General features: G+C 43.5%; 1 protein-coding gene across 1 annotated transcript; it reads right to left on the bottom strand.

The window, feature by feature from the left end:
* Positions 1-660: 660 nt before the first annotated feature.
* Positions 661-7,887, bottom strand: GPR83 (G protein-coupled receptor 83). Its single transcript, XM_045019741.1, has 4 exons — positions 7,067-7,887; positions 5,638-5,763; positions 3,852-3,985; positions 661-3,025 (listed from the first exon to the last, which is right to left on the bottom strand). The coding sequence occupies exons 1-4, from the start codon at positions 7,451-7,453 to the stop codon at positions 2,401-2,403; spliced, it is 1,272 nt and encodes a 423-aa protein (XP_044875676.1). The 5' UTR covers positions 7,454-7,887; the 3' UTR covers positions 661-2,400.
* Positions 7,888-14,097: the final 6,210 nt, after the last annotated feature.

Here is a 14,097-nt window from a genome sequence, read left to right as displayed (position 1 = left end):
TCCCTCTGTTTAACACAGTGGTGCGTATATAGTGATAGGCTAACTGACAAATGTTGCATACATTTTATTTTCTGTAAGTATACAGCCATGAAAAACTTGCACAAGTCACAGGCACTAGAAACTGGTACAGGACATCAGTTACAACTGGTTTCTCTTTCCATTCATGTTATTTTCATTCTTTCTCCTTTTACTGCTAGCTGCTGAGTGTTTCATGTACAACGGGGCACCTTTGGATAGTAAGACACTGATAATGGCCAGCTGATTTCCGCATCATGAACACATAGGTAAACATCACTGTCCACGATACGGCTTCTGGAGGCTCTGGAGTTTCCTTGCTTGGTATCATACACCATCTGTCCTGCTATTTTAAAGCAGATAGTTTGTGTGTCCACGATTCCAAAGAGGTAATATACAGCATTTTAGAAGAGAACATATATAGTCCCTAGGTCTCTGAACTGAGAACATCCATACAATTACAGAGCAAGGGAGCAATGCTAAATTCTAGAGGGAAGTTGCAGGATTCTTTAGCTGTTACGTGATGATGATGACGCAGCGATACTCTGTTAAATAAGATTCTAAATCAAATACAAATTGGTTTGTAAACATTACTGTTCTAAATGAGCTTATGCAGTACTTTCAATGCACTAAGAAATGATTTCCTGATTTTAATTCTCTGACCATAGGAACTTCCTAAATATTCTTTCATGTAATTGATTTGATGGGACTGTAACTAGATTTCCTTAAAAAAATTCCTGGCAAAATTTGCTGAACTGTCAGCCAGAAGTCCAAAGTCATTCTTTGTTTGTTTGTTTATGTATTTTTAAAAGTACAGTTTCTTCCATCAGTGTGCCTCAACCCTGCCTTACAGACAGCATCTATCGGGGTAATAGGACAGCTCCATTTTTCCATATCCATCCAACCTAGGGCATCTCTGATGATAATTTGGGTGATGGCGCTTGTGATGCAGACACTAATTCACTTGGAAATGGACTGAGAACAAACCATATCTCACACTGGCCAATGAAGAGCCATTACAAGGTGTAAGGTAGTGTACTAACCACATGTAGCGCTCCCTTGTGTCAGAGTGCAACACTGCAAGGGATCCTCATCCCCAGCACCTCTGCTTCATCCTCTCCTTCTCACCAGGTCTTCCATGGCTTGGCTCTCCGGCCCAGTCACCTAAGTTCAGTCCCCTTCAGGAGTAATGAAAGGTCCAAGCTAAACACCCAAATAATAATTCTTCTGTCCCTCTAAGGCTGCACTGAAATGTCCTCACAGGCCTTCCCTCTGAGCCTCCCTCACAGGAGCCTAATCTGCCCCTGCAGTGGGGCTTGTGTGCCCCTTCCTCAAGGCTGGTAGGGAAACTGAGGCCCACCCAGGGGACCGTATTAAGCGGTTGGCTTTGCTGCTTCAGACATGCTGCTGATTCCCTGGGCCACTTCCTATTTCTAAATCCCCCTTAGGCTGCTTTCCTACAGCCTCTACTTAACCCGGCCTCCATTTGGCACTCAGGCTTTTCCCTTCTCTGCTGAACACTAGTAAGACTTCCGCAGGGACTTTGGCAGCTTCCCCTAGGGATCTCCCTGCTCCTTGTAGCTGTAGCTTAGGGCTTTCCCCCACAGGAGGTGGTGCTGCTCCCTGTGAGTTCTGCCTACCTGCAGGAGTCTTACCTTCTCTGCAACCTCTCCCTCCCTGGCTGTGCATTCTTCTCCTAACCCTTTCACAGCTGGGGTCAGGAATTAGCATTAAGTTACTATATCACCATCAGCGGGGGATGGCTGCTAGGTCATAGGCAAGGTTGAGCTTGGCTTGCCTTCAAGAGCCAGCCAGCCTGTGACCCATGGTAACAGCTTTCTGTCACTGCTAAATTGGGCTGGATTTAGTGCCATAACAGTGAAATTGTCTCTTCATCAATCCCATGTTCACTACAAGACATTTTTAACACTGAGACTCGATGTACTTAGATAAGGGTTTTAGTGTTTTGGTTCTAGCTCAACAACAGGCAACACACACACAAACCTCCTAGGAAAAAGGACCGGATTGGACAGCATTACCGACGGATAACAATACACAGAGTTCTTTGCTAGCTGCCAGTTCAAAATCAGTCTGACAATTAAAAGGGTTCTTTCCCCCTTCTCAAGGGCTGTGCTGTCTGTCTTCTATTTGGAGGCTGTATAGATATACTACCAGTCTGCATTAAAGAGATAACTCTCTTGCTGATAGGAATGCATTGACTCCTATGGTTCTGGGTTCTCAGCACAAACAGCACGCACATTGGTGTGTGCACTCTAGTGAAGTAGTCAAGGATTCCTGTCTCTCTTCATCACACTCGTCAGCTTTCACCCAATCCACCTGCAATCCTGGCGCATACCCCCACGTGCTCCCATTTTATTGCATCATTCAACTCACAGCTACTATAGGTTCAACTGAAGTGATGTCTGTCTTCCCTGACTGGAGATTGGAGGTTGATGGAAGGACATGGGAGATCTGAGACCTCTTGAAGTTGCTGTTTTCTGGCCAGGCTACTCTGTAGGATGGAACTGTGGATGGAAGCCTGTGCTCTTTCGGGCTAGGTGGTTTTTTGCACATGTTGAGCAAAGACTTCAGTTCCAGTCTGAAATGTTCATTGAGCCAGCAGTAAATGAAGGGGTTATAACAGGTGCTGCTCATTGCAAACCAGTGAAAAGCAAAGTACAGGGCATTGTTGGTACGAATAGTTTGGCTGGAAAGGAGGACGACGTAGCAGTTTAAAGGAAACCAGCAAACAGCAAAGAGGACAACCACCAACATCAGCATCTTAATGGTCTTTTTCTTCGTCCTCCGAAGGGTGAAGTACTGCTCCGTGGTCACATCCCCAATGGCATTGCGCAGCCAGAGTTTCTTGGCCACTCTCAGGTAGGCAGCAGAGATGATTAAAAGGGGCAGAACGTAGAGCAAAATGAAGGTTGTTAAGTCTAGGTACTTCCAGAAGAGGTCAGCTGGTTCAGGGAAATCTGGGAGACACAGGCATCGGGTGACATCTTCACTGCAGATAAAAGGATTGATCACAATGAATGAACAAACATGGCTGGGTATCACAGTAAGGGAGAGAAAGACAAGACTCCTGTCATAAAACCAAAGAGCCAGATCCTCAACTGGTGCAAATTCACATCATTCCATTGACTTCAGCAGAGCTGTGCTAATTTACACCAATTGAGGAAGTGGCGCATAACGTATCTTACAAGAAATGTGATCAGAATAATTTCTCACTGCATGCATGAGATTATGATCTTCTTATGAAACTAATTAATTGCAACCTCTAATTACCAGCTGCACAAAATTAAGTTCTTAGGAGTGAAGTGAAACACTCTCTGCCTTTCAATGAACTTCTGTATGTAAACGGTAATACAAAATCTATCACCTTTATGACCCGTTCCATCAGCAAAACACTTCACAAACATTAATTAACCCTCACAACAGAGGGTGACAGGTAGGTATTATTATCTTTATTCTACAGAAGAGGAAACTAAGACAGAGAGGTTGAGTCACTTGCCCAGGGAGTCAGTGTTAGAGCTGGGGTTAGATAAGAACCAATTAGGGCCTCATTTCCAGTCCTGGCCTGAATCAATGGGCCAGATCTCTAGCTGGTGTAAACTGCCAATTTATGCCAACTACGTATCTGGCCTGATGCATCTGACACGCTGTGGTGTTGATGAATAATACTAGAAGGGTAGCCATTGTGAAAGGTATCGATGGGCACTATGGACCAGATCCTCAGCTGGTGTAAATTGACATGGCTTCCTTGTCCCTACTGGGGATCTGGCCCCATATGTTTCTGCAGATCAAAAGCAGCGATCAGCGATCAGCCTTACCTGTATTCAAAAGTGAATAGTTTTTGATAAATAGCATGTGGGAGGGAGAAACACGTTGCCATAATCCAGATGACAGAGATGTAGACAATGCCTTTTGCGGTGGATACACGAGGTTTCAGAGGATGCATTATAACCTGTTTGGAATAAACAAACACGTGGCCTGATGACATTTTAATAATTATGCAATTTTTCTCACATTATCTCCCACTCTTAAATACAGCAGTAATCACAGCAGTTTAATGAGCAAACGTTTCATGGGAGATCCCTGCATTCAACTTCCACTGACTTCAGGTTACAGAAGCAGAAAGTGAACTTGACTCTGAATGAAAGCTGAACTGAAGTAATTAACTTTCACAGTCCAAGCTGAGAGACATGGATAAAGAAAGGCCCTGATCCTGCTACTGCAGCTGCGAAGGTGAATTTCTGCACCCACATGGAGATGGGTTGACTTCAGTGGGCTACTGGGCGGGCACGAAGTTCTGCCCTTGCATATCAGTTTGCAGATTGGGCCTAATTCAACAAAATAAAAAAAGGCAGGGATGGAGGCTTTTAAAATGCTTTCAGTGTTTGTATTCAACAGCATCAGTGACACAAAGAAAGGTGGGTTTCCAGTATCATTGCAGACGAATGGTTTTCCGACAGAAAATGCATTTTCTGAAATTTCCTGTTGGGAAAATTGAAATGAAAGCTCTCAAGATCCCAGGTTCCTCACTCCCAGGCTGCTGGGCTCCCCGGCACCCTGCCCCAGGATCCCAAGTCCTTGGCTCCTCAGCAGCCCCTCTGGTATGGAGCTTGCGACCTGGCTCCCTGCTCGCCCAGGCTCTGGGGGCTTTCGGCGTGCTAGGCAGGCTGCTGGGGCACCTGGATTGGACATTACTGAAAAATTCCATGTGGGTGATTCTGCAATGGAATGTATGGAGAATGCTCCTCTCCCAGCACATTTTGCATAGCCTGCCTTGTGTGCCAGTTCAGAACACACTTTTTTTGGAAATGCAAAATCTTCCCTGAGATAGAAATTCCAGTTCCTGCCCAGAGCAAAATATACTATTTAAATTAGTGTTCCTCGTAAATCATTTATTTGACAGCTCTGCTCCTTGTGTGAATTTAGCATATTAAGTTAGGGTCTGAAGATGCAGCATGTACCTGCATTTAGAATAATACATAATATTTTGTGAAGTGCTTTGAGATCCTTGGCTGAAGGAGTACAAGCAGTTCATTCAGCTTCACGCTCCCTCTCTGAGGCAAGTATTACTACCAACATATTAGAGATGCAGAGAGGTTTGTGCAAAAGCCAATGGCTGACCTGGGAACAGAACCCAGGAATCCAGACTGCCGGCACCCCACCTAGCCCGGTGGTTCTCAAACTTTTTTACTGGTGACCCCTTTCACGTAGCAATCCCCCGAGTGTGACCCCCCTTAACACTTTATATATATTTAACACCACTATAAGTGCTGGAGGCAACGTGGGGTTTGGGGTGGAGGATAACAGCTTGCGACCCCTCCTCCCCCAGAATAACCTTGCAACCCCCTGAGGGGTCTTGACCCCCAGTTTGAGAACCCTTGTTCTAGCCCCTAAATTGTACATATTCCTCCTCCTCAAGTGATACCAGAGAGCTGATCAGAAAAAATATACACCACCACCCTGGCAATTCTTACACAGAGTGCCCTGTGCTAAACTCCTTAGGGGCTGAGGTATTCAGAAAATGGTTTTTAATTTCTTATTTTAAAATAAGGGAATGCTCCAGCATTTTCAATTCATGGCCATGTAGCTTAAGAGAACTCTCACCTGGTGTCTGTCCACTGCGATTGCTGTGAGAGTCAAAGCAGAGACATGGAGGGAGCAGTATTGTGCAAATCTACTGATGTGACACATCCCCTTCCCGAATATCCATGTGCTGTTCACAAACCGAGCCTAGGAACAGTCCAGCGGGGAATATATTTAGCTTTCTACATGCATCATTTGGGTACTTTTCACATGCCTGACATTTGACTCATTGTGCATTGTCAGCACTCTACTAGCTGCACTTGTGGTCATTATTTTGACTTCCATCCCAAAAGGATTATTAAAAATCTGCAGGTCACAAACAGGCTAACACATCACTCCTTTCTTTCATAGAATCATAGATTATTAGGGTTGGAAGGGACCTCAGGAGATCATCTAGTCCAACCCCCTGCTCAAAGCAGGACCAATCCCCAAATGGCCCCCTCAAGGATTGAACTCATAACCCTGGGTTTAGCAGGCCAATGCTCAAACCACTGAGCTATCCCTCCCCCCAAAAGGAGATTTTATCTAATCTCTGTCTCCTTATATTTATTGGCTGATTACTGAAGCCTGCAACAGGACATTAAATAGAGTCAAGACTTTTGGGGAGGTGAATACAATGATGTTAGTGCCTCTTTACTGACCTGGCAACGTGCACCCAGCTAGTATGGTGGAGCAACTTCTAAGGCATTTGACTTCCTTCAGAATATTTTCCTCCATACCCGAAGAACTGCCAACAAGTCAGTTCCCCTCACCCAACCATCCCTGCTGGATACATGGATACTCCTGCATTCCTGATCTGGGTACAGTGCAAGTATCTCTTTTCACCGGACCATGTAACATGATGCTGATCATTAACCATTTTTTTTAAATAAGGAAGATTCATGGTATTATATTGGAAGCTCCTAAGGAGAGGGAACATAACTAAATACTGTAAAACTGTGAAACTACAACCTTCTTATGCTTACTAGTTTAGTACCTCCTTGGGCATAAACCAGAGGTGCAATTTTAATTATTATTACATTTCTAACTGGATCATAGAAATTAGAAAAGAAAAAGACCTGTTAAATCTTCCAAAAAGTAATGACTCCATCCCTACAGACATTTAAAACTAGTCTGGAAATATTACTAGCAAGTGTATCATAGAACTATCTTGCATTAACAGAGGATAAACTAAGAATATAACTCCATATAACAGGATAAAGAAAAAAAGTCATTAAATTAACTCTAATGCTTTAACATGACTGGAAGCCCAAATTGCAGCCTCAAATTTACTACAGTGTCATTTGTCATTCCAGTGAGTGCAAGTAACAACAATCAGAGGCAAACTCCACACACTAAGCTATTTCTGTTACGGGAAGAAAAGACAAATGATACGTTTTCTATTACAGATGCTCATAATTTAGAGAAAAGAAGCAGAGTGAGAGGGAACAGACTTCTGTCAGTTTCTTACCAACGTAAAGGGAGTATTGAGCAGCGTTATCATTATGTCTGCTACAGCTAGATTCACAATAAACAGGCTGGTAGCGGAGTGCATCCTTTTGTTTTTGATGATGACGTGACAGACCAGGACATTCCCAAAGAGCGAGAATACTATGATGAAGGAGTATGCCACAATGAGCAGGGCTTTCACTGTAAGATTTTGAGACTCTGCCCCATATCTTCTCCTGCCCACAAAGCTCTGCCAGTCAGCAAGTGTGTAGTTATTCCAGGAAAAAAAACTGGAGATGTTGGGTATTTCAAAAGATCCTTCAAAACTTCTGTTGATGGGAAGCTTTGCTGATCTCTCAAAGGCAGTAGCTAAGTATGGGAGAGAGAGCCATATATAATGAGTAACCATTTCTGAAACGCTGCTTCTTTCTTCAGATTCAGAAATAGCTCATCTATGAAACAATACTGTGTGTCCAGTCAATGGGAGGCTTAATGAGCGGTCATTTGCTTTCCGTAGCGCAATCTTCATAACTGTGAACAAAATGCAGAAACAACCGCAGGTGATCCAGACAAGTGCTGTGGCTATGCAGCTCTGACACTCAGTCAGTGTAGACTTCTCTTTCAGCACTTTTATATCTCCCATCTCAGGCAGGCTGCTAGCAAGAATCGCCACTCATTGGATGCTTAATATTACTGCTACTCTGATGTACTCGCTTTGTCCAAGATTGCACTCCTACTGGGTTTTACTCCATGCCTCCCACTTCTCCTCAGAGATAATTACATCTGTAATATATAAGAAAAATAAAATCTATCTGGTTTCACCTGAGCATCCTTTTCTTCCCTATCAGCATCCTGACCTGCAGCAGCAGCTTCTTGTAAATTCTGTTCTGTTTATAAACTAACACAATGTCTGGTAGCTGTGCTGCAGTCTAAGAGAGATTCCAATTTAAAAATACAATTTTAAATGTATTTTGGACTCATTTCAGCCTTGTTTACAGCACCGCTACATTGACTATAGCTAGTAGTAATGATTTTTTTTCCCCCTTGTAAGCTAAAAGGTTATGTGGCTTATAACTGGCTATTGTTCAGCCTCTCATTAAAAATACCCAACAGTCTATGTATTAAAGGTCACTTTTATTATGTTAGTGTTTTTCTAGAGATGTTTTTCTCGCAGGCAAGTCAAAGCTAATCTTCCTATCGGCAGCTACTTTCCCCTCCTGGCCAAAAGAATAAAAATGTTTTTAAAAGCTAGATCTTACATTGTGTATTTCGTATTTTATGCATACACGGTATGTCATGAATGTCTAGCTGCTGGGAGAATTGATGTGCACCTTCATATCATACAGCCAGTGGGTGGGTGTTGCCAGGGCCGGTGCAACCATTTAGGCAACCTAGGCAGTCGCCTAGGGCGCTGGGATTTGGAGGGCGCCATTTTCTTCGGCAGCGATCACGGCGGCCAGATCTTCGGCCGCCCCGGTTGCCGCCGGCATTTAGGCAGAAGGAGCTGGGGCAGGGGAGCACGGGAAGGGCCGCCTGCAGCAAGGAACGGGGGGGGGCGCGTCACGCAGGGAAACTCCCCACCCCAGCTCATCCCTGCCCCGCCTCCTCCCCGAGCACGCCGTGGCTGCTTCACTTCTCCCGTCTCCCAGGCTTGCGGTGCCAATCAGCTTAGGCACCGCAAGCCTGGGAGGCGGGAGAAGTGAAGCAGCCATGGCGTGCTCGGGGTCGTGCACGGAGCAGGGATGAGCTGGGGCGGGGGGGTGCCTCAGGGCAGAGGGTGGGCGGGTGGGGAGCTGCCACAGGGCGGAGTGGGGGAGCCTCTGGGCAGGGGTGCAGGGGCACAAGGTGGAAGTTTTGCTTAGGGTGCGAAACATCCTTGCACCAGCCCTGGGTGTTGCCTTATATATTAAAAATGCATACACTTGGACTGAGATTGAGATGGAAATAGGAGACAGACTTGTTGAAAGTCTCTGGGTAAGGATAAAAGGGGCAAAAAACAAGGGTGATGTCATGGTAAGGGTCTACTACAGACCACCTAACCAGGAAGAAGAGATGGATGAGGCTTTTTTTAAACAGCTAACAAAATCATCCAAAGCACAGGACCTGGTGGTGATGGGGGACTTCAACTACCCAGACATCTGTTGGGAAAACAACACAGAAAAGCACAGATTACCCAGTAAGTTCTTGGGATGTATTGGAGACCATTTTTTATTTCAGAGGTGGAGACAGCTACCAGGGAGAGGCTGTTCTAGATTTGATGTTGACAAATAAGGAGGAACTGGTTGAGAATTAGAAAGTGGAAGGCAGCTTGGGTGGAAGTGATCATGAAATGACAGAGTTTGTGATTCTAAGGAATGGTAGGAGGGAGAACAACAAAATAAAGACAATGGATTTCAAGAAGGCAGACTTTAGCAAACTCAGGGAGTTGGTAGATCAGTTCCCATGGGAAGCAAGTCTAAGGGGGAAAACAGTTCAAGAGAGTTGGCAGTTTTTCAGACATTATTAAGGGGACGAGCAAACTATCCCACTGCGTAGGAAAGATAGGAGGTATGGCAAGAGATCACCTTGGCTTAACCAGGAGATCTTCAATGATCTAAAGATGAAAGAGAGTCCTACAAAAAGTGGAAAGAAGGACAAATTACAAAGGATGAATATAAACAAATAACATGTATGTAGGGACAAAATTAGAAAGGCCAAGGCTCAGAATGAGATTAAACTAGCTAGAGACATAAAGGGTAACAAGAAAACATTCTACGAATACATTAGAAACAAGAGGAACAAGGACAGAGTAAGCCCATAACTCAGTGGGAGAGGGAGAGCAAAACCAGAAAATGTAGAAATGGCAGAAGTGCTAAATGCCTCTTCTTTTAGTTTCAGTTTTCACCAAAAAGGTTAGTAGTGATCAGATGTCTAACATAGTGAACATCAGCGAAAATGAGATAAAATCAGAAGCTAACATGGGGAAAGAACAAGTTAAAAATTATTTAGACAAGTTAGATGTCTTCAAGTCACCAGAGCCTGAGGAAATACAGTGATGTTGCACTCTGTAATGCTTTATAAAAATATGTTTATAAATGTGAATATCATGTAAGTGGAATATGCTTTATGAAAAGGTCTCTTGTAAGGTATCATTACAAAACTTATAATCTACTGAGTGTGTTCATCCTATTTGTATGAATGCATCATTCTGAAACTAGGAATATGTAGCATAACTCTGAGGTCCTATTGTAATTATACGAAGTGTGGGCCATTAATGGTGGTTTAGACTCTTGATGGTTCCCATTATCTAGGGCAATTGACTGTAGATGGCTCTTTTTACCTGCAAGTCTCCAGTACATATGTGTGGGCCAGTCCTGGAGGAATGGAGGAGGGCTCACAGGACATGCAATCATGTCACCAGAACTGGAATCCAACTTTAATCTGGTGCTTTTCCATTTAGACAGAGGGGTGGGAACCTAGAGAGAAACAAAGGATTCCTGCCTTGTGCCAAAGCTATAAAAGGGGGTGGAAAAGAACAAAGGGGACCAGTCATTAAGAAATCCCCTAGTTACCACCTGAGCTGGAACTAACAAGGACTGTACCAGGGGAAAGGATTGGGCCCAGACTCGGAAAGAGTCCAGTCTGTGAAAGAAGCTTATTGGAACGTCTCTGAGGGTGAGATTTCATCTGTAATCAGTTTCTTACTGTATTAGGCTTAGACTTGTGTGTTTTGTTTTATTTTGCTTGGTAATTTACTTTCTTTGTTCGGTCTATTACTTGGAACCACTTAAATCCTACTTTTTATACTTAATAAAATCAATTTTGTTTATTAATTAACCCAGAGTAAGTGACTGATACCTAGGGGAGCAAACAGCTGTGCATCTCTCTCTATCAGTGTTATAGAGGGTGAACAATTTATGAGTTTATCCTGTATAAGCTTTATACAGAGTAAAACAGATTTACTGGGGTTTAGGCTCCCAGAAAGACTGAATACTGGGTGCTGGGAAAGTCCCTGTTAACTGAGAAGCCCCTGGGCTAAGTGAATCTTAGTTTCTGTGAACTGCAGGGGGGCATGGCCCAACCTCTGGGTCTGTGCTGGAGACCACTGGTGTGTCAGCAGGAGTGGAGGAAAGCCTTTTCTGGCAGGGGGTTTGTTCTCAGTGGTATCCCAGCACATCTATTGACAGTCTTGAGGGAGTTTCTGTGACCCAACCCATCACAAATACATCCTAAATACTCAAGGAGCTGACTGAGGAGATATCTGAGCCATTAGCGATTATCTTTGAGAAGTCATGGAAAACAGGAGTGATTCCAGAGGACTGCCCACATGCTCAGGGTTTAACTGACCGCCATATTTGGGGTCGGGAAGGAATTTTTCTCCAGGGAAGATTGGCAGAGGCCCTGGAGGCTTTTCGCCTTCCTCTGCAGCGTGGGGCATGGGTCACTTGCAGAAGGACTCTCTGCACTTTGAGGTCTTTAAACCCTGATTTGAGGACTTCAGTAACTCAGACATAGGTTAGGGGTTTGTTACAGGAGTGGGTGGGTGAGATTCTGTGGCCTGCATTGTGCAGGAGGTCAGACTAGATGATCATAATGGTCCCTTCTGACCTTAAGTCTATGAGTCTATGACTGGAAAGGGGAAAATATAGTGCCAATCTATTAAAAAAAAAAAGGAGAACCCATGGAATTAAAGACCAGTCAGCTTTGACTGAGTCAACAGTGTGCCCTTGTTGCCAAGAAGGCTAATGGCATTTTGGGTTGTATAAGTAGGGGCATTTCCAGCAGATCAAGGGATGTGATCATCCCCCTCTACTCAGCACTGGTGAGGCCTCATTTGGAGTACTGTGTCCAGTTTTGGGCCCCACACTACAAGAAGGATGTGGATAAATTGGAGAGAGTCCAGCGGAGGGCAACAAAAATGATTAGGGGGCTGGAGCACATGACTTATGAGGAGAGGCTGAGGGAACTGGGATTGTTTAGTCTGCAGAAGAGAAGAATGAGGGGGGATTTGATAGCTGCTTTCAACTACCTGAAAGGGGGTTCCAAAGAGGATGGATCTAGACTGTTCTCAGTGGTAGAAGATGACAGAACAAGGAGTAATGGTCTCAAGTTGCAGAGGGGGAGGTTTAGGTTGGATATTAGGAAAAACTTTTTCACTAGTAGGGTGGTGAAGAACTGGAATGGGTTACCTAGGGAGGTAGTGGAATCTCCTTCCTTAGAGGTTTTTAAGGTCAGGCTTGACAAAGCCCTGGCTGGGATGATTTAGTTGGGTTTGGTCCTGCTTTGAGCAGGGGGTTGGACTAGATGACCTCCTGAGGTCCCTTCCAACCCTGAGATTCTATGATTCTATGATTAACTTCAGTACCCAGAAAGATAATGGAGCAAATAATTAAGCTATCAATTTGCAAACACCTAGAAGATAATAAGATAAATAACAGTCAGCATGGATTTGTCAAAAACAAATTGTGATAAAACAACCTAATAGCTTTTTTTGACAGGGTAACAAGCCTTATAGATGGGGGGGAAGCTGTAGATGTGATATATCTTGTCTTTAGTAAGGTTTTTGATACAGTCTCACATGACCTTCTCATAAACAAACTAGGGAAATACAAACAGAGGGACTACTATACAGTGCGTGCATAACTGGTTGGAAAACCGTTCCCAGAGAGTAGTTGTCAGAAGTTCATAGTCAAGCAGGAAGGACATAACAAGTGTTGTCCCACAAGCATCAGTTCTGGGTTTTGGTTCTGTTCAATATCTTCATCAATAATTTAGATAATGACAGAGAGAGTACACTTACAAAATTTATGGATGATATCAGGCTGAGAGGGGTTGCAAGTGCACTGGAGAATAGGATTAAAATTCAAAATGATCTGGAGAAACGGTCTGAAGTAAATAGGATGAAATTCAATAAGGACAAATACAAAAGTACTCCACTCAGGAAGGAATAATCAGCTGCACACATACAAAATGTGAAATGTCTGCCTACGAAGGAGAACTGCAGAAAGGAATCTGGGAGTCAGAGTGGCTCACAAGCTAAATATGAGTCAACAGTGTAACACTGTTGCAAAAAAACAAACATAACTTTGGATGTATTAGCAGGAGTGTTGTAAGCAAACCATGAAAAGTAATTCTTCCATTCTACTCTTCACTGATTAGGCCTCAACTGGAGTATTGTGTCCAGTCCTGGGCACCACATTTCAGGAAACGTGGACAAATTGGAGAAAGTCCAGAGAAGAGCAACAAAAATGATTAAAGGTCTAGAAAACAAGACCTATGAGGGAAGATTGAAAAAAACTGGGTTTGTTTAGTCTGGAGAAGAGAAGACCAAGAGGGGACATGATAACAGTTTTCAAGTATATAAAACGTTGTTCCAAGGAAGCAGGAGAAGAATTGTTCTTCTTAACCTCTGAGGAGAGGACAAGAAGCAATGGGCTTAAAGTGCAGCAAAGGCAGTTTGGGTTGGACATTAGGAAAACCTTCCTATTAGAGTGGTTAAGCACCGAAAGAAATTGCCTAGGGAGGTTGTGGAATCTCCATCATTGGGGACTTTTAAGAGCAGGTTGGACAAACACCTGTCAGGGATGGTCTAGATAATACTTAGTCCTGCCTTGAGTGCAGGGGACTAGACTAGATGACCTCTCGAGGTCCCATCCAGTTCTATGATTCTATTATTACCAGGCCAGTGTACCATCCTCAACATTAACAGTTCTAGAAGTAACGTTTAAATATAAAGCTAGTTATGTTTATATATAAGGCGGTTATTTTACTTCTCTGTAGTGTAAAAAATGTAATACCTTTGAGTTTTATAGTTATATTTGAGAACTGTGGCAATTAATCTAGAAATAGTGAATACAACTGTACTATAAATCTGAGAGCTAAATGGGAGACCATGTAAAAGGGATAACAGGAAAAGACATGGGAAACATTAGATTTCACACAGAAAATGGAAAAAATATCTAAAAAGAAAATGCAGGATTGGCTCCTTGTAACCTGTGTGACTGGGACATTAAAAAAACTCCCCTCAAACAAGCACTATAATGATTTTTTTTTAATAATTAGGAGACTTGTTAA

The sequence above is a fragment of the Mauremys mutica genome, chromosome 1 (genome assembly GCF_020497125.1).
Source record: "Mauremys mutica isolate MM-2020 ecotype Southern chromosome 1, ASM2049712v1, whole genome shotgun sequence".
Taxonomy (NCBI): Eukaryota; Metazoa; Chordata; order Testudines; family Geoemydidae; genus Mauremys; species Mauremys mutica.
This window is presented reverse-complemented; position numbering and strand designations above follow the sequence as displayed.